The sequence below is a fragment of the Neodiprion lecontei genome, chromosome 5, assembly GCF_021901455.1.
Source record: "Neodiprion lecontei isolate iyNeoLeco1 chromosome 5, iyNeoLeco1.1, whole genome shotgun sequence".
In the NCBI taxonomy this organism is placed as follows: domain Eukaryota; kingdom Metazoa; phylum Arthropoda; class Insecta; order Hymenoptera; family Diprionidae; genus Neodiprion; species Neodiprion lecontei.
This window is the reverse complement of record NC_060264.1, coordinates 35,838,165-35,858,984: the sequence shown is the minus strand read 5'-3', so window position 1 is coordinate 35,858,984 and position 20,820 is coordinate 35,838,165. Positions and strand designations below refer to the sequence as shown.

Sequence of the window (20,820 nt, the reverse complement as noted above, 5' to 3'; positions counted from 1 at the left end):
CGTGTTGCTGAATTAATTGTGAAACGAATATGATTTTTAAAACTTCGCGTAACCGAAATTAAGTAAAGTTAATCACGTGTTCCACGATAAATCTGGCGCCCACAAAACATACAAGATATATCATACGTAATAGTAAATTATTTATTTAAATATGAATTGAAAATTATTTACAATCGTTCACAGAATAATTACATAGACATGTATATACACCCTAAAGTAATTTGTAATATAAACTGCAACTTTGAATTGTATTATTTTGTAAACTCATTTTGTTATCTCATCGATCCAACATTTATGTTTTAATGAAAATATATTCAGATCAATATTATGAGATGTTTCCGTCTTTTATGCGTTCTTAGTTTGTTCAACCTTTTATCCGAAATAATCTGCACGTAGCTAACAAGAAACAATATTTGTTTGTTCATGGTATTTTATCCGATAGCTTATCATGACAGTAAAGCACATGAACCTTCTTGTGTTGAAAAATGTATGCTATTTATAGTTATCTGCTAGCAGAAAAATAGCATTTCCATTACGTATATAGTTATAACTAATGCCACCTAATACGAAGAATTCTGAATTATCGGGAAAGCTGCACTACGTCGAACCTAATGTTAATTCTCGCAAGGAAGTATTTAGTACTTCACACTTTAATTATGCAACCGTGAAATGGGATTCCGAATATGATGAAGATATGTATCTTTCGTTATACGGTATAACTTATACCAACCTACCCAAGCAAACAACCCAAATGACAACCCAACAAAAAAGTGGCGGGACCGCAACGTGAGAAACGTGATTCCACAGCCCTCTTCTTCTTCTTCCTCTTCTTCGCCTTTGATCGCTCGTTGACTGGAGAATCTAGCAACGGTTTGGTTAACGGTTTCCAGCAGAAATATCTGTACCATAACGCTGTGGAAGCACGTATACGATTGCTGAGAGGTCGAGAATAGTGCATTGTGTAACAAGGAGGCAAACTCGATATTTGCGGGCCGAGCGTAAGTTTGCAATATGATTTGTAGGTGAGCCGGAGACAAATATAGCAAATACGCGAGGCGAAAAGACCGTTGCCTTCTTGCTGCACACGATTCTCTATATAGCAATAGTGTGTTACGCGTTTATTCACGAAGCGTGAAATTGAAGTTAGGGTTGCGTAATGTCAGATTTTTTTGAGACGGTGCGAGCACGTAGTCCAGAAAAGATCACTTTTAACTACTTAAAAGTGGTCTTTTTTGTACTACGCGCATGCGCATTTGCACACACTCGATCGTCGTAGATACGGGTACTTTATTGTACGGAAAACACGCATGGAAAAACGCGTAAAACATGCTCAGGTTATATAAAGGTATACTCGAATTTAGTTTTCAATTATAATTGCGAGTTTCGTATGTGCATGAACAAGCTGGACGCGACTTACTTGCACTGTTGCGCGCATTCATTTGATACCTGTGTGAAACACCCGCTTACGCTACGTCTAATTGTATCTCTATGGAAACTGGCGCTTTTCACGAAGCTCATAATCAGTGAACCTTGCAAATGAACAGTGCTTCGCATTTTTAGGCTCGGTGGCGTCACCTTCTTTCTCACATCTTATCTGTGATCAAAGAAATCAGAGGTAAGATGCGGATTCCTGCCGGAAATGGTCGTTTATATACACGTCCTGTAACTCTGATAGTGGGGTGCCATAGATGACTTTTCTAACGGAATCAGATTCCGTTGTTCAGTTTAATGTCGTTAGGATTGCTGCAATCGAGTGATGATCTGTTCAACAGTGTGTGCGACAACGATGGCAATAGTAACGCATGCGCAGCATACCCTAATCACGGTCACTTGCAGTTTTGAAACACATCGACATAGGCGTTTTGGCTTTATTTACGGCCAAAAAAAAGAGAAAAATCACAATGTGACTCTCACAATGTCCACTAGGGTAGCGCTGGTGACGTTAATCCCAGGTTGATGGCGTTCGTCCGTTATTATTGCTATCGTATTCTCCTTCTTAAATTTAAAAAACCTGACCAAGTTTTTTCACAGTAGTGCTCCACGCTAAATTTCCCTTGCATATACGATGGAGATTTACGTTCATAGGTAGGGTTACCCGGTTCCTGCGGAAACAATTAAATTATAGTAATAAAAGTAAGGAAATATGTCAAAAAATTACAACAATCGCTAGATTGTTGAGCTTGGATTAATTTCTTTGCTGGTGATCGTTCTGTATCTAGATACGACGACCGAGGGATACAGAATCCTCAACAAGTTTAATTTTGACTCAAGAGCTTGTGATTTTTTCATTATTCCTTCCTAATCGTGCGCACCACGTATGGTGTGTACGTTCAATACGTACTTACACAGGTGTACTTATAAAAGAATGAAAAACTATATTTTGACATAAAGTAACAACGCAAGAGTGATCAATTCGCCGCATTATCCGGATTAATAAACATAATAGAGCGTGAAATGGATTAAAAAAGAGTTGATATTTCATCCACAGCTTTTTATTAATTTAGTCTGTGTGATCCTTTGGTAATTTTCCACCGATTTTTGGTTATTTATTCATTTATTCATTTCCCCAAGTAAATAAAACTTCGCTGTATTTTCTGCACGCTATGCTGCAATCCGCTATATTCACTTTAGCCAAGTAATAGTTGTAACCACAATAATTATTATTAAATAAGTTTTTCCTGCTATACTCGTACCTGCGAATACAGTCATTTTCGTTATGTTCAGTTATCTGCATTATTTATATATTTTGGTTTTAATGGCATTCGAGACTTTTTCCGCTAAGATAATTTTGTCCTTCAAGAATTACGGTCGTTGGTTGCTAACCTTTCAACAATACATACTTTACTATATACACATAAAACTACTGAAAAATATATTCTTCTCTTATATCCATTTGACAATTACTTATACTGCTATGTATTGTAGGTTTTTAAATTTGCTTTCAAAGTTTTTCCACGAGTATATCGTATAATTCGATATAACATCATACGCACACTGACGTATAAGTATCGTTTACGAATAGAAATTTCAGCTCATTCTTCGAATAAATAAAAAATCCTTGGGGGAACTGGAGGGTGCCTGTAACACCGAATAATAATATCATTGAATGGAAATTATTTTACCTCCAGCAATAAGTGATCAAGACCACGAGTGAAAACAAAGACTTTCCGTATAGATGACAGTTGCAATTGCAGTTGGTTTTTCAACAGTTCGCCGCTACCCGGTAAAAGAACCTTTAATTTGATCGTCTGAGGTTTGAGGTATTGAAGGATTTATTCAACGTCACGCTGAACCAACATCGACAAGTCACCATTTCTCGGATTGGCAATATGCGTGGAGATAAGTTAACCTGGGAGACTATTTGCCAGCATACTCTTACGGTTAAGGTGAAAGGGGTAGGTCAGAGTCCTGATCTCCGACGAGGTAGAGGAATTGAAATGCTATTGCCAATAAGCTGATTCCGAGAAGATCACCCATCGCGGTGAGGTACGGAATAGCAGAATTGTCGGGGTCGATTTTTCGTTTCCACATCCAGTGGATCATTATGTACGCAATGTAAAGGAGAGCCGCTACTTGAAGTAGAGCCGCGCAAAGATACACGAATACGAAGAGCGGTGTCAGGGATGCGTTGCCATCCTTCATGTAATTTATAAGATATATGAAGATCACGTGACCCGGTATCACCATCGCCATCAGGACTCGAGTAGTCCTGGCATGCATACCTGAAAGCGAAAAGGTTGCCCGGTATTATTAGATGCGCGAATCGAGGAAGATGGAGATGGCACTAATCTAACGTTCCAACCTTTTCCAAAAAAGTTTGCTATCGGCGTGATGAAGATTACCGGATGAGCGAGACCCGGTGGTATCAGCAAAGTTCCGAGGTCAGCCTGCTTGTGAAGGGCTGTGGATATTCGGCTGGCTTGTACCGCGACCAGGTTACCACCAACTCCGTTTATTACTGGTTGGAAAACTGTCAGGTTTTCGAAACGGGACACCATGAACTCCAGAATTAGTCCTCCACAACTGAATTCACAGTAATTAATCGTTAATTGTTGGAGCAGCATGCGCTTTGCTATTGTGGGAGTTTTCACACCTTATAAGTGACTTCAAGGTCAATTGTACGCGATAGAAAATGTATCGGAATGCACTAGATTACTATAGTGAGTTGTAGCATTGATAAAGGAAACTATTGACAGATAAATCCGGACTCGTGAAAGCGGATATTTCTTTACCTGCTTATGAGCATAGCAATCATGACTGGCGTCCAGCCGGTGTAGAGAACATCGTTGGTGTGTTCATTTTTTTTTGCAATCCAGACCCAAAGTGGTGTGACCAGAACGTAGCAGGCTATAATTAGAGGCGCGAGCCAGTCTTGTTTGTCAATGGATTCGTAGAGTATTGTTGAAATCCAGGATAGGAGGGCCAAAGAGGTGATGTCCCCTAAGCTGGCTGCGATTGGCGTTGCCACGTTGTCAGGATTGATGTGACAATGTCGTGAAAAAACAATCACTCCAGCGGTAATCAAACCAAGGACAAACGACGCAAGCGACGCTGTAACAAGACTGCTAGCGCAGAGGAGATACGCGTGGTCCAGTGATACGGTTCCGTTCCGTAATGCCCCCATCACTATGGCGACTACTGAACCCAAGAAACCAACGACTATTGCTTGGCACTGTAGGGGAGAAAAAGATTACGATGAAAGATTACATAGCGTGACGCTGGAGTTCATAATACGTCATTGCTGGCTGTGGGACTGTGTTTTTCTTTCCCGAAGATACCTTATAAAATTTAATGGGATGAGCAATATTCGACGATGCTCTTTTATACCTGGTCCTTTGTATCTCATTCTTTTCGAATCAAGTAAACACATTCAACCGAAAACAAAGTTAGCTCTTTGATCAGAGATCATATTATCGAGTAGTCAAACAAGCCAGAGACAGTTTTGAAACGAAGGCCAAAGAGCTATACGTCAGAACAGAAGAGCAAACATTAAAGCAAGATAATGTGCTTTGAGGATCTCGCAAGTTCGCATTATATTCCGAAATTTGATGTCGACTTTAGCAACACACGCCCGTTAAGAGTTCATATTTATTTCAAGTTGCGCAAAGAAAACGTGCACCTGGTGAGCAGCTGGCGATAATTTTCACAGCCGTAGCTTAAGTAAGAGAAAAATGTGTTTATGTACTTGCCTACCTCATTAAATGCGTCACATCTACAAATGTTTTTATTATTTTACCATGTCTAAAATTAAGCGCTAGAGCATTGTAGATATGCATTATCGTTTGACAGTGTGGTAGGTCGGAAATGCATCGTTTGTTTGTCTTTGTCTGAAATATTTTTTTTCCATCATCACCTGAATCAAGACAAGGTTTCCCACTATCATGGATGATTGCTGTTTCGGTGTATCCATGTGTCCGAGGTTTGCCTGAGTAGAGAGTCTCGATGCCAAGGTCATTTCAAGGTTACCCTTAAGTCCCAAGAGTGCCGGTACCAAGATCATCAGTTCGTTTACTCTTTCAAACACCACCCAATGCTGCAAGAATTGAATCATCGTCTGTTAGCTGTCGCTCGATTGTGCTTCGGTCAACATCGCAGCGCGCACTTTGCAGCGCGTGTTGCTTATCAGTATTAAATTTCACATCAGGATACCAAGAATTTAGCTTTAGAAATTTTCGTACTTGAACCAAATCCAAGACCAAGCCCGCACCGACCATTCCCAGCCCGGCAACCAGAAACGGTATAAAAACTTGGATGGTGATTGCCAAGTATGATTCCATAGGCTCATCATCAGCACCATTGCCATAAAGTTTACTCTCCACCACGATGTCGGGAAGACGATTTCCGTCCCCATCTTCAAGCATGCTGACCTCTGCCCCTTCCTCGGCAGATGACAGGGCCGACGAGGCACCGGCTCCAGGGTTTGATTCGGAAGCGGTGCGCGAGCGGCCACCCGTCGGTGTCATCCTGTACGAATGTCTTTTGTTGTATAGTAACGACTCTTTACATTGCCCACTGGAAAATTAAAAGATACCTCGTATTAATGTGAATTCAGAGCTGCTCGGCCTGTGCTGCGGTCCAGTATTCGCCAATTCGGCACTGAGAGAAATTTTTAGTTCCGGTTACCGCTCAGTCCTCAACTATTTTCATTTCTTACCCCAATCGAAAAATATAGTTCCAGGTACAAAATGAAAATTAGTGTTCTAGCTGTTACCAGAAAGTCTAGTATCTGTTAATATTCTTTCTCATTACGATCACTGTTACTATATTTTATTGTAACTGTTGCGAAAATTTAATCCTTGTGCGACAATAAATTGATGTTAAAGCCTTATTTGAACTAAAAAAGTACAGTAAACCGAACAAAGTGATTTTGCGTTGCAATTACTGGAAAATAGGATCGACAATAGCGCAAAATGGTTACGTGTACCTCGTTTTTCGTAATTCCAACATTATTCAAACAGTTTTGTTAACGATACCTGTTTTGCTGAATTTTTCTAGTTACTGTAACAAATGAAATTTTTCTCAGTGGGATCAGTTTGGTGACAGCAGCGAGCACCGTGAGAGGTAGTGAAATTGTATCATCTTCATTCATATGCTAGCGTAAATACTTGTGCCGTGGGTACTTTATAACTGAATAGATTCACTTCGGCCATAGTGTGCGGATCGGTGAGCTCGATTTGTATAGCTTGCACCGTTCACCGAGGCTCATCTAACAATAAGTTTTCAAGTTCAATCTTAACGAAACGTTACTTTTCAATCTTATAATAAGCTATCCGTATATTGAACGATACGTGAATTTAGGAACTGATATTGCATTTAGAATCGGGCGGATCACTCTTGAATATTTGAGAATTCTTAGGCAAATTTTACGAAAAAATTACTGAAAAATTCCACATGCCCATAAATACACTTATACCTTCACTACGTGTGATTATATTATAACAGTTTTGTAGCTTTTGTCACTTTCACTTCACTAAAAAATATCCCCATGGCATTCGTTAAATGGGTGGACTGACGAGACAATGGAAATGTCGTTATGAACGTCATACTTGTCGAACTTGATGTATATCGTTGGGGAATAGTTGGGATGTTTTTCTGGCGGCTGCTGTACCGGAAGTGAATGTACCTGACCCTCTATCATCTTACGACTGGGCCTAACTCCGGCACATACTACCAATATATAGCAATTGTTCTTCGACAATGATAAGACTTTCCATACCAGTAGTCATACTCTCCTACCTCGCTACACGCTTCTCCGAGTTATTTAAGATACAAATAAAGGAATTGCGTAATTAACAATGCGGCGCCTGGCAAGAAGAAGAGTTGTAAATCTAACGAGAGCTCTGTGCTTGCCTATCTCTCGCGGGTCTTTCTCACTTGTCAACATTCGTCTTTCTTTAGTCTATCAATTCAATTACAGTGCAGATTCTGTCCCTTGCTTAGTAAGGATGTACAAAATTGGCAGTGATCTCAAAAACTTTTTGCAACCTTAGCTCTCGCGACTTTCGATGAGTACCACCGGCTGTCTAGAATCAGACAGCGTACTCTGAGGTACCACGATGTTTATAGCTTTTCAAAATCATAAGTCAAAGTGTACCTAAGGAACTGTAAAGTCTACCATTGCATTTTTGCATTTCAAAGTAACTCAGTGAACAGTCGAATCAACAGGTTTTCTGATAGCACATCCGTTAATCCCTTGAAATTGTTACATTTGGACACATACTTACCGAAGAAAATAATAAACCCGATAAAGAGTTAACCATAAGTGTTGAAAATATAAAATATGCAATAGCAATAATTGACCGTGAGTCAAGAGATGAATAGATTAGTATGAGTGCTGGCGATCAAATTTATAAGCAGCTTCAATCATACAATTGACATTTGCGTTTCTTATTACAAAATGAGGTTATCAGAGCAGACTATGAATCTGGTTGTTCAACTAGCCATGTGCTTTCATTCTGGAGGGGTTAACGTCAAGCCCCTGATGTTTCATTACCATTATATAGACGGCTGTTGCACAGTGGCACTGCACCCTCTCCATACCTTATTTTTCTGATCTGATCCCCGATCTACGAGAATTTATTCCAATTCTTCTCCTTGTCCAGAGACTCAGTTGTAAGTCTTTGGTTAAGGCACGGATTGGCTCGGTTCCCGAATAAGGTCGTGATAGTGGACGTCCTTAGTTTCCAGCATGGATGGAATTTTCTGGAGGCCAGGAACAGGCCAGCGCGTCATGAGGTTACATCGCGACTGAAGACGATGCTTCGTTCGAGTCGTCTGTAGCATGTCTAGGCCAGACTGAGAAAACACCCATGGAGCAGCCGCGACATTATTGATCCGCCACAATACGAGTTATATGTGAAGATAGTGGAGGACGACCATCCGATTTTCATTATATTGCATATCATTCTGGAAAATCGGTTGCATGCTATGTCGCAATCAATATTTTCAAGATAAAAAAACATGGACGATCTTCCCTCTGTCATTACAATTTTTTTCCTGCATTGCATTGTTTACAACTCTTAACTGATAACCGGAAAAAGCTCAAATTTCAAATTCAACTGTTCATTCGCTCGCTATGTCTTCGGTGTAATCTAGAATCATAGTTGGAGCGTTGCTGATTTTCTACAATCTTTTGGTATTTGACCTCACCAATTTAGCGGTACGTAAACCAATGGATTCGAGGTGTTGTACTTATTTGCGTCCTGCTTTCTTGACTGCGCGTATTTCTTTTGCGAGAAGATTTAATTATTAGCTTCTGTATTAAATGCTGTCTACTGGGGCAGCATTGAGCAAAAAACAGATTACTCAATCAACAACTCCAAAATCTAAGTTGTGCAAAGTTTACACTATAGGCAAATTTGAATAACTTTGGGACTCTTTTCAAGAAAAGCACTTACACGAATAGTTTTTTGCGCCATATGGACGAAGTTTCCCGTATCCAGGCAATCTTACCACAATTGACGGAAGTACAAACGTTCAAGGCAATTGTTGAATCGCTGGATTTGTTTCTGGTACCGTAATAAAAAAATCGAAACGACACGTTATACGAACACTCCTAATTGTCGCGTAAATTCCACTCGGCAATTTATCTACGCGACTCTCAACTGCTAGAACAAAACGGTTTACTCAATTTAGTCTGATGCTCAAAGACCGGTTAGCTTATGGAAGATGAGTATCTCTACGGTATGCAAATTCAGGACTAACCAATTTATGTGGAATGCATCTGTTCTCCGATTTCTCTACATATACGCGAACGGTATGACAAAAGCTCAACGATACCAAGTATGGTTCAGCCTAGGTCGCCTACTCCATTGAATCAGAGAAGTTTCTTTTGCAATTCGAGGTTAGTATTTGAACAATATTCTCTTTTTCGGTCGGATGAGCAGTCAATTATGTCACGACTTCTCAGTGATCGAAACTATTTTTCTGTCTTTAAATAAAGGTAATTCGTGTTAAGTTGAAGTAAGTTCGGTCAAAATTCTGTCAGGAAGTCGTAGTTTGTTAAGTAGAGAATTGCTTTGACCAATGTACGTACGTACGTACGTACCGTCAAGCTGAAACTCCAAAGACGCCGAGTTCGTATTGCTTAGGCCAGAAGTTGTTAAGCGGTTAATTTGTAACCGGAAGTGTTACTTTTGAACCTCTTATACCCATCGCTCTTAAGAATGAAATCGTTCTAAATGATGGTTTTGGTAAGTGAGTCTAAGGTCGTACGTGGGTGATCGATCCTCCGTCCAACAAACTTGAATATAGTTTTCGATTCGTAAATCGCGAGACCAGTATTGATAAACCAATGCATAGGAATTTCTGACCTTGTTAACAAAATCAAGTTTACGGAGATGGGCTTACGAGCGAACATGTAAGAGCGACGAATTCTACTTACAGGTATTCAAATCATTCGTAATCTCACGGTCGTGCCAACTGTTACGAACCGTATTTACGCGGTCTCACATTGCCTTATGTTGTTCTTTCAAATACACAAACAACTGCTTACAAACCAGTGGAAAACATGGATTTCCTAAACGTAAGCAAGAGTCTTCAAAAGTTGGATATCACTTGTCATCATCATATTTAGTTGAATTGATTCTCATCTCTGGTCTTCCTGTCTTCATTCATAACTGACAACACACGTGTGCAGGTCAAGTCAATGTCTTAACTAGGTCTACCAGTCGTTGAGAAGGACGCAGAGGAACTGCTTCCAGCTGGCAGACCGACAGTTAAATGCCAGTGGAGATGATTTAAACCCAGAGTACAATCCGTAATAGACTTATCTGATTGACATTGCAACCAGATTCATGGTCAACAGTTAGCCATTAACCTCCCAGAGTGCACCTTACGACGACTTTGCATTGATGTGCCAAGAACTAATACCGCTGCAGATGATTACTCAAAGCTGTCTCTGAATCGCTTACGACGGGTAACTTTCCGGTTTAATTGTATTACGTATGCAAGTAAGCAAGTATAGAACTGAGTCTAATCACCAATGGTGCCTGTATCTCATATAAAACTCATATATTATCTACTAAATACTTCTGACCAACCAATCAAATTGGACTGCAAAACAACACACTACACGGAATACAAAATATTAACTGCCAAAAGAACTGTTACTGGTACTACGATCATTTGCAGACGTACGAATTGGTGACTCTACTGTTTTTCTACCTTTCTGTAATGTGCGACACACAAATTTTCTGCAAGTCATTAATAGTAGCAACGTAATTGTCAAACGTATTCATTTTTTGGAACCACTGTTACAATATTAATGCCAGCGTCCCACCTTCTGAGGTTGTAATTTCAATTGTTAACCCAATCGAAGGTGAAGAATAAAAAAATAAGGTTGAAAATCATTGGGATGGGCACTAATTTCTTGTCAACAAGCTGCACCAATATTTAAGATTCGCGGTAAAAACGTTAAGGCAGCGATGACATAGCTGCTTGCATTCCTTTTTTTACGCAATTCTCGGATGCGATGCTGCTGATACCGATCAGCCACCTTATTGTTTCCAAGGAATTAAATTTGAAAAGGCTCATATCAGTTACAGCACTGTTGGTGGGATATTTTTGCAAAATGGTAACGATAATATAACATAAAGTATATCTCTAAAGGCAAGTTCATCTTCTTAGGCTTACAATTAGTGAAAGGTATGTGTACTCTGACGTAAAACTGGCATAACTTAGAAACAATTATGAACATATACGTTAATTTGATTTTGTTACTTTTATAAAACTTCGCCCAAGAAGCCGAAGTTTCTTACGAACATACATTCGATCTACACCTGTTCAAAAATACTTCACGAAACAAGAGTTCGTTTTACCCTCGAGCTACCTCAGCCACCCATCTCAAGTGGTGGTCCAAGAGAAAATGAGTAATACCGTTAAAGAATGCCATCGTCAAACGGATCACATGTAACATGTACGTTGTCACATTTTGTACTACGTTACAAACGAAATCTTCTACTTACGACGATCACTGGAGGTCAGCTGTGACATTTCTTCCTCACCTCAATGAACGTGGAGTTTTTCTTCTGATTTCGCATTTGATCAATATTTGTAAATCAAGTAATTCGGCAATGGAACTTGAAAATCGGCAACATTTTATAAATATTCACCACTCATTTTAAACAAATAAACGGATTTCTGTTCTTTTTCTCGTGTTTTGTTTACCCGCTTTTTATCTTCTTCGTATTTAAACTTTATATTTTCCAATTGAAGAGGATATTTTAATTTATTTATTAAAGTTTTGTCGCACTAATTCTAATCGACTGAATAAAGTTGTCACGTACTGCTTTTATACATATCAGCAGTTCACCCCATTCAGGTCGGAAAAAATGTCTCCTTTCTCTCTACAACTGTGTCAGTAAGAGTAACTTGGTTGCAAGAAGATAAAAGAAAAAAAAAATGAAAAAAATGGAAAACTCCCTGGGATCGCGAGAAGGGAGAAAACGGAGTGAGACGAAGAGGCTGTAAAACGTTGCCCGCGACGACTGAGTTAATCCTTACTGACGGATCCAACTATTTCATTCCCAGTTGGTGTTACGCTCGTCGTTTCATCGTTGCTATATAGGTATAATGCGTAACAGTGATGTATGCTCCACACCGTTCGATGTTGGACATAGCACTGGTGAATAAAACTTAGCAAGTTGTTGATTTGAGGAGGAGGAGGAGGAGGAGGAAGAGGAGGAGAAGGAGGAGGAGGGTGAGAAGTTGGCACGGGGTTCTTGTTGCGTATGTATATACTTTGGATCGAGTACGGAGCAGCCGAAGTTTGCGAATGAGAATTAAGGTACTACAAGAGCTTGAGGTGTGGGTGGATGGTGGACATAACGCGTCGCGACGAACGACTTGGTAAGCAAATAATTATGAACGACTAACCGACTCTTATCCAACGATGAAAAGGCGGAAAGGGCTTCTTGAACACACGCTTGTTGTCCTCATTCTTCCAGACTCAATCATCGCTACCGTCTTCATCAGTGAGCTCGATATTGTCTATTATAAAATTCATTGTTTACCTTTGAGTATAACGTACGCTGGACAAGTTTACAGTGATTATGGGATCAATTAGCGGAGTGGTTACCCAAAATATTAAGAGATCTACCGACCGACTACACAAGATCAAACACTTCATGACACTTTGTTTGTGAAACGGAACGAGACGTTACAGCGATAAAACTTGTTTTACTACTCCAGTACCTGGCTGAAAGAGTTCACGGCCACCTTCAAAACGTGACAGAGGGTCGGAAAAAAGAAATACCGGCAAGAATGATACTCATTTGTAGAATCACTGATTCATTAGAGACAACGGTGACAATTAATTTGGCAACGTGCTGCAATAACTGATCTAAAATGATCGTTGCAGGTCATGTGATTCGAGTGCCGTATGAATTTGACATAGTGCATAACGTAATACCTACAACTGTACGAATACGCATACACGAGTGTAGCGGCGTGTGTTTAAGACGATTTCTCTATTAAACAGTTGACTGGTGATTGTGTGTAATAATGGCTCTGGGGAAGATAGTGATCTGTCACGCATTCATCATGACATATCGTTGTCGCACATGCGTCACTTGCGCTCGCAAATCTCCTATATGTACATACCTATAGAGCGCGATTCATAACACAATGAGTCGTTACGTTACATACGAAAAGAGATATGAATTACAATTTCAGGGATTTGGCCTTTAGTTTCTACGCGTCATATACATAAACTGAAAATTGGCAGTTCGCTCCATGTCGCGTTCTGCGTCTACTATTGACGGATTAATACTGCACAATTTGTTCATTCGTGAGCATTGTGGTATACGCTTTGGTCGCTTTGGTGAATACGGGAAGACCATATTTTGTCTGTTCACAGCATATAAAATAACATAAGCAGTGACTGCTTCTAACGAAAATAATTGGATCTGGATAGTAAGACTGTTCCCAGCTTTATCGGTAGCGGTTCACGAGATACTTGTTCGAAAATCAAATATACGAAATCCAGACGGTTGCAGCTCAGTCGGAAAGATAGAAATTTAGTCGCAGTCAGTCATTTGGTTATATTTTTTTATAAGGTGTAGTACACGTTGCGCGGAATTCTCAAACTAATTTGATGAAATTCGAATTTCAGGTTAAAAATTGTCATCAATCTTTCAAAAATTGCCGAATGTACCTACAGAAAATTTTATTCAGAACTGCATGTACAGGTATATTTTATCGACAAATTTTGGTTTCTTGGATAGGTTAAACATTACTGATATAAAAAATCGTCCGTACGCGAACTCACTATACATTCCTGTACGGTGTTCACGTGACGTAAGTCACCGAGATGAGCATTTGAGAAACCGTTGAAAATCTATTTGAAATATGTCGGTGCATTGGCGGAACTTTGATTTTCTTATGATCCGTCTATGGACAAATTAATAAGCATTTTCAAAAAATTATTAATTCAACGGTGATAAAATGAAGCAGCAAATAAAAGGCACAAGTAGTCCAGGACTAGGTAAACGTGTCATAAAAAAAAAAAAGTTATCTTAAGCTCGCGTTATTGTAATTTTTTTGTACATAAGTAAACAGTGATTGCCACGATAGGACTTAGATTAAGTAAAGAAAATTGAGAAACCAACAAAATCTTAGAATATAATATATGTATATATACATATACATATATATGGCGACACAATTTAATAGGAAAGAAATATACCTAAATATTTTGATAAAGTTCTATGGCAATTGCAAACTCTTAATATTTAACCAAATTACCTAACTATAATCTTAGGTTAACCGATCACTAATTGTACAAATTGGTTCAACTACTTCTGATATCGTGCGATAAAAAATATTACACTAAATATGTCTTATTATACTTATGTATCTTACACTTAGCTGTAATAATTAAAAATTAATTCATCTGGCTAATATATTATACTGGCATAATCTTTTCAGATATTTGTAAGGCAAAGCATTAAAAACAAATTCTTATAATTGTTGAAATGCTTTGATAACAACAATAAAAATATTAGGAGTAATAATAATGATGATATTCATATCACTTTTGGTCTAATCTATCTGAAGAATACGGAAAATATCAAGTTTTAAGTTCATTAAATTTGGAGCATATTTGTCGAGAGTTGAAAAAACATTTAACACAAATACAAAGTATGCAAATGATATGATCGATGCCAATCTTTTATCACTTCCAATACTTGCATTCATTAGCTGTTCTATGGCAGTGGATAAATCTGTTGATTATTTATCAAATGTCTGCAGATGAGAGAGTGTCTAATCATTTTCAAAAGCCTTCTAGGAATTATTCATATATCACTCTATTCTTCGTATAAAAAATAAACGCACCTTTCAATCTCCAACATCGGCATCTCCGTCGCCGATGGCATAGAGAATGTGAAAAGCTATACCCAGCAGCGCAGTTCCTATAAGATCACCGGCAGCTGTTAAGTATGGTATTGCAGAGCTGTCCGGATCCATACCAAGTGTCCACATCCAGACAACCATTAATTGTGCTATGTACAGCAGTAGTATTACCTGTTAACGATATTGCATGTGTGTTGCGATTAACTTGGCTTTTATACAAGTTTATCGTTATTCTTAAAAGTATGAATTTAAACCTACCTGCAGCAGGGCGGCAAATAAATATATGATTATAAATATTGGGGTCAGCGTCGTATGTCCAGCTTGGAGATAACTTATAGTATAGCTGAATATCAAGTGACCAGGCACCACCATCATTATTAGAACTCTAGCAGTTCTGGCATGTCCACCTGAAAATAAGAAGTTCAGTACTCTTACGCTCTCTCGCGCTAGCTTGTCAATTCATTCTTGCATTTCTCGTACCTGGATCAAGAAACGCGTGGACCGGACTTATGCAAATTGTTGGAATTTCATGGTGCTCAGTTATTTGCTTTCTGTGTAACGATGTTGAAATTCTACTCGCTTGGACAGCCACCAGATTCCCCCCTACCCCATTAATGACTAGCTGAAAAACTGCTATGCCCTTATAGGTCGATATCGTAAAGTCCAATATGAGACCTCCGATGCTGAAAGACCAAAATTGATTTTGTTTTCTAATGACGTGGAAAACCGAGCAAACATTTCTCAAGTTCTATGTATAAGAAAATATGTATATAATCTCTGTAGTACCTGCTGATTAACATCGCTGATATCACAGGTGTCCACCCATGATTCAATACTTCTCTTGTAAATGGATTACTCGCTGCAATATATCCCCAAAAAGGTGTTGCAACTATACAAATGACTGTGACAAGCGGTGCTATCCATGGAGCATATTCTGAAAATTGTGGATTAATATAATTCGCAAAATCTATGCAATAATGGGAAATTTTTAATATTTCAATTTAACACAAGTTGTAGAATATAGCTTATTCGAATGTTTCGAAATTTACGTTGTAGTGGTTGCTACGAAAATTCTATCAAAAATTTGTACGCCATCTAGGAATGACAAAGTTGTGGACTGTTGTGTTACATCAAACATCCACGACAGTTTACTACTTGATATTCGTATTATTTCAAACGACTAGTGTATGGGTATAAAATAAATAAAGAGGTATTATTTACTTTTAGAGTACAAGCAGCTGTAGTCAAGGCCATTGAAGAGAAATAACGACTTGCTTGTGTCTCGGATATACGAATATAGAAAATTAGAAGCATGAGCTAACCAAACGCGTTGTCAGTTATTTGAACAGAAAAAAATGGTATCGAAATGAATAAACGAGTTACCAATTGCGTTGTACAACATCGATGCTATCCAAGACAAGAGTGCTAGCGTCGTCAGGTCTCCTAACGACGCAGCAATGGGTGTGGCTACATTATCTGGATTGATGTTCATCTTTCTGGACAACAATATAACTGCGACCATAACAAGACCCAGAATAAAACTAGCAATAGATGCTGTCAGTAGTGAACTGGCACACAGTAGGAGGCCATGATTTATGTCAAAGTGGGCCTCTGGTATCCATCCCAGTATGACGGCAGCGAGCGATGCTAGCAAACCAACAACCATTGCTTGGCATTGTATCAATGCAAGGTTACCAGCAATCAGCGTCCATTGCTGTTTCCTGGTATCCATATGGCCGAGATTAGCTTGGGTTGACAAACGAGAGGCTAGTGTCATCTCGAGGTTGCCTTTTAGACCTAGTAGAGCAGGCACTAGTATGTATACTTCGGAAACTACTTTGAAGACAGCCCAATGCTGAAAATATACACCGATGAGTTTGCAGTAGGCGATTCGAACCCAGCTGGGTAAGAGATGTTCTCAACATACCTGAACGACGTCAAGCAACAGGCTAGCGGCAACCATGCCAAAACCAGCAAGTAAAAATGGGATAAACATTTGAACAGATATCGACCAGACATTCTCATCCTGCGGTTGATGCGCGTTATTTATTTTGCGGTGGTTGTTGTTGTTTCTCAATCCTTTGATCATTGACGATGGTATTTGAGATATCAAATGCCTTGTGTCATCGTCACTATTTTCAAATTCTGATTCTGGTTGGAGTTCCATTGCAATGTCAGTCATGTTGACATTTACAGACTCCTCGCCACCTGAACCAACCATCTTGAAGGTATATAATTTGTCTGGTTGTTTTCGATACCGTAATAACTTCTTTTCCTTCACAGTAGTTGTTACAACGTTATCGGCTCCGTCCATTTTTCTTTGCCACGATTTTGTAGGTCACTACAAAACACTGAGAACAGTAATTACGTGATTTAGTTAACGATTATCATATCGATCAGGAGTAAAACATCAGAGACTTAAGGTAACAATACGTGTCGAATTCGCGATCAGTGAAGAGAAAATGTAATAACAGGCAAGCGAACCAACTGAATCTGAGCTGGATGCAAAAGATAGGGCTCAGTAGACTAAATATAGAGCTAAAACTATTTTCATAAGCTTCAAATCCTTGGCAACTGCTTCATGAAAAGATGATAATTAATTTTTTGATTGTATAATAATCTTCACGGAAGCATGAAAATTTTCTACAAATGAGAATAAATAAAAGAAATGTATTATCGATCGACAAGCTCGTATTAATCAATTTTTTACAATTCAGCTGTGTCATCGCGGAGCGATGATTATCTACAGATTTCACATATGTAAGGACAATTTTGCAAAGCTGTGGACAAAATTTCTCTCGACATTTTTATATACGTTACAAAAATTATTACGACAAAATTTTCTGTTCTGAACGACGTGAAATAACTTTTACACCAAAGTAATAAGATCACTAACCAAAAATGTAATCTGTACATTTTAAGAATAAATATTTGAATTTTGTTAACTAAAAATGCATGCTTAAGGTCTATTAGCTTCGTAAATATCATGGTTGAATTTTTGTTACAGCAAGATGCATACTCATCCATGCCAAATATTGCCACTTTGAGGGACTCACCGTTCTTTTATCAGAGGTCTTCATGATCATTTTCTGGATAAAAACAAAGATACAAATACTGGGTTAAAACGTGATATAGGCCTAGCTTTAGTGGATGATTTAAGGGGATATGAACACTCAAATTGGTAACATTTTCATTTAACCATATATAGTTACTTAAGAACATTTATCAAAAGTCATTTATATTTTAGCAGTTCACCAATAGTTGTCAGTAAAAACGCGTGATTCCCACAGACACTGTTGCTTGTATTGATATATAAATCTAGTAAAAGCAAACGTAAGGAACCAGGTCAATTAATAATTGGATAACTGCTTGGATGAACAAAAAATTTTTTCATGCATGAAGTATCAATATAAAAAAGATATATCAGGTATTAATGAACCTCATCAACGAAGGCCCTGGTTTTTCAAATATACATTTCACAGTTTTCATACCCCCTTGAGCGCAACATGTAATCCAAACCTTATGATATACATTATAATAACTACATATCAGTTCAACTACAGTTCTACATAAACGAAGAGAGTGTCACTCTAATGGATTCATATCGATTACTGCCTGCACCGTATGCATTATTTTGATATTTTTCATAAAGTAAGGTCAAAGCAACAGAGATTGTGGTAAGTAAGCAGAAAGAGTGTTATCGTTCATCGAGGTTATCCATAAATCAGAGGACTAGCAGGTTTCAGCCAATATTCAAGTTGTGTATTCAACAAAAAAAGATTTGACTTGGAACAATGCTTTATAATCAGTTAATGCTCTAGATTGAATTATCTGTGCTAACTTATCTGATAGGTATCAATGAGCCCGGATAGCACAAAACATAAAGTCGTCAAAAAGACGTGTAAATGATGGCTTATATGCCATTTCCCAACGCCTAAAAGATATCTTTGTGCCTGAAATACGTCCTTGGGAGGTTAGAGACGTGAAAAAGTGCCGCATGAGACATTTTTTTGACGCCGTTAAGTTTCGTGCTGTCTGGGAGCTCTTATCTCAACTGAAAAAATTGTTCATTCACAGTTACAAAAATACCTCTAATTTGAAATTTTAAAACCGTCGAAACTTTACCGCGTTCAGAGCTCGTTCCATTGTTGACATATTTGAAAAAAAACAGTTTACATAGGCATAATGAGTAGCAGAAGGACCTTCGACCCTACATACATAACCTGAAAATATATTCCACGAACCTAAATTTCACACCGGTTTTTCTTCTCCATGATCCACGTTTCAAACCTTACACGCAAAGTATCTTGCATTTGTCACCGTTCTTACCATGCAACGTCAATTTTCGGCCTGTATTGTGAATTTTCGTTGTAGCTGCCTGGATCGCCTGCACCGGGGCTTGTTTCTATCCTTGTTTACGCGTCTACCTACCTGAAACGTCTTGCGCGCTCACCATTTAAACGCGTGGCAACGGCCAACGTGCGTTCGAATCGTTCGTTCAACCGCACTGTCCGTTATTATCAGAACTCACTGCAACGTCTGCAACGTTGTGTTCTTTTCTTTCCAGGATTCACTCTCCAGTTTGCAGGGATATTATTTTACTACCGCGGGGTTAGTCGAGCGTGTGTATTCGGCATATGTACAAATAGAGTCGTGGCACTGCTCAGCGAAGCAAACTTGTGACGCGTATGTAAGTTTACTAGTACGTATCGGTGATTTTGCGCCGGTGGTAAGCTTACAATTAGTCAATTTTTATCCGTATACGAGTAGCGCGACGTGTTATCAACTCGAGATGACGCAGTATCAGAACAAACTGAAATGTTGAACACAAAGTCATATTAACATATGCTCGGAACTCAATTGCGTTATATTATAGGTATGTTCATAAATGTGTAAAATTATCATTTTGTTTTACCAGTCAGAATGAGTTGATTAGTTGGCACTAGAATGTTTCCATCACATTTGCCTATGAAATCGCATATTCTGATCGTTGCAGTACAGCAGCTGCAAGCACGTCAAGCATAATTTAAAAATTTTTCCATTCGAATGAAATTGGAAACTTTATTTTGTTCGTAATAATAAGAAACTATAGTATACTCAGAAATAATTGGGGAAATTTCAAATATAACGAATGCTCTTCAGGTTAAATTACATCAGAATTTTTAAATTCAGGACTCTGCTAATCCTTATTGTTACAGCTGTTTTACCGACTGCCAGTATTGAAAATACATTGAAAGTGAGACAGAGCTCATTCTGGAGCCGAAATAGAAGCACGTAAGCATGCACATGAGACTGTTGACAGTATACTGGCAGTCAATAATTGAGTACATGTTATGTCACGGTCATTACATAGAACCAGCTGTTCGAAAATTCAAAAATTTGCGAATCACAAAAGGTCCAAACTTCAAACAATAACTGTACAGCAATTATTATTACCTTGAAAATTGATACTCTCGTGAAATCAAACACCAAGAATTCATATTTTAGTCACTAACAAAGCTGAAAACAGGATGGGTTTTCAATTTTGTAGAAATAACTTAAAGTTGTTAAAGTGGAACTATATAAATAAGCAAATAAGAATAAGCGTCAATCGTTGAGTTTCATTTATGTTGAGTATAATTTAAATCGTTTTGACGTAACTCAATTGTTATTTCAAGACAATTGGATACAAACTAGTAGGGCGAAAATTTATACATGTTTACTCAACAGTAATTGAGTAAAATTGAATAATCGAGGCTGAAGCATCTACGGGGAAATACCATTACTACGTATTATATAATTCAAATTAAATAAATTTGGGCTTCGGAAAAAAAGTTAATACATATGTAATGATTTTGATTAATTATTAATAAAGCATTTTTTCTTCTTTTGCCGTTTCATTTATTATTTTACAGGTGGCAGAAAACACTGATCTCTCTTGCAACTGAAACGCTCCATTAGACTGCTGCATGCCGAAAGAGAGGGTAT

General features: G+C 38.4%; 2 protein-coding genes and 2 long non-coding RNA genes across 9 annotated transcripts; 2 read left to right on the top strand and 2 right to left on the bottom strand.

The window, feature by feature from the left end:
* Positions 1 to 49: 49 nt before the first annotated feature.
* LOC107217296 (solute carrier family 41 member 1) lies at positions 50 to 12,408 on the bottom strand. 5 transcript variants are annotated; one of them, XM_046740870.1, is made up of 6 exons: positions 12,376 to 12,408; positions 5,679 to 6,012; positions 5,354 to 5,533; positions 4,233 to 4,672; positions 3,803 to 4,023; positions 50 to 3,722 (listed from the first exon to the last, which is right to left on the bottom strand). In XM_046740870.1, the coding sequence occupies exons 2-6, from the start codon at positions 5,961 to 5,963 to the stop codon at positions 3,382 to 3,384; spliced, it is 1,467 nt and encodes a 488-aa protein (XP_046596826.1). In that variant the 5' UTR covers positions 5,964 to 6,012; positions 12,376 to 12,408; the 3' UTR covers positions 50 to 3,381. The 5 variants fall into 5 exon arrangements, with proteins under 5 accessions (XP_046596826.1, XP_046596822.1, XP_046596825.1 ...); XM_046740866.1 differs by lacking the exon at positions 12,376 to 12,408 and adding an exon at positions 11,466 to 12,096; XM_046740869.1 differs by lacking the exon at positions 12,376 to 12,408 and adding an exon at positions 7,994 to 8,269.
* Positions 12,059 to 13,908, top strand: LOC124294647. Its single transcript, XR_006904577.1, has 2 exons — positions 12,059 to 12,348; positions 12,447 to 13,908. It is a non-coding gene; the product is annotated as an uncharacterized LOC124294647 (long non-coding RNA).
* LOC107217303 (solute carrier family 41 member 1) lies at positions 13,671 to 17,167 on the bottom strand. 2 transcript variants are annotated; one of them, XM_046740871.1, is made up of 7 exons: positions 16,781 to 17,167; positions 16,237 to 16,708; positions 15,640 to 15,787; positions 15,334 to 15,536; positions 15,112 to 15,260; positions 14,836 to 15,024; positions 13,671 to 13,890 (listed from the first exon to the last, which is right to left on the bottom strand). In XM_046740871.1, the coding sequence occupies exons 1-6, from the start codon at positions 17,165 to 17,167 to the stop codon at positions 14,839 to 14,841; spliced, it is 1,545 nt and encodes a 514-aa protein (XP_046596827.1). In that variant the 3' UTR covers positions 13,671 to 13,890; positions 14,836 to 14,838. The 2 variants fall into 2 exon arrangements, with proteins under 2 accessions (XP_046596827.1, XP_015510275.1); XM_015654789.2 differs by lacking the exon at positions 13,671 to 13,890 and having other exon boundaries at positions 14,141 to 15,024.
* LOC124294646 lies at positions 17,142 to 20,702 on the top strand. Its single transcript, XR_006904576.1, has 4 exons — positions 17,142 to 17,276; positions 17,861 to 18,034; positions 19,421 to 19,543; positions 20,052 to 20,702. It is a non-coding gene; the product is annotated as an uncharacterized LOC124294646 (long non-coding RNA).
* The last annotated feature ends 118 nt before the right edge of the window (positions 20,703 to 20,820 follow it).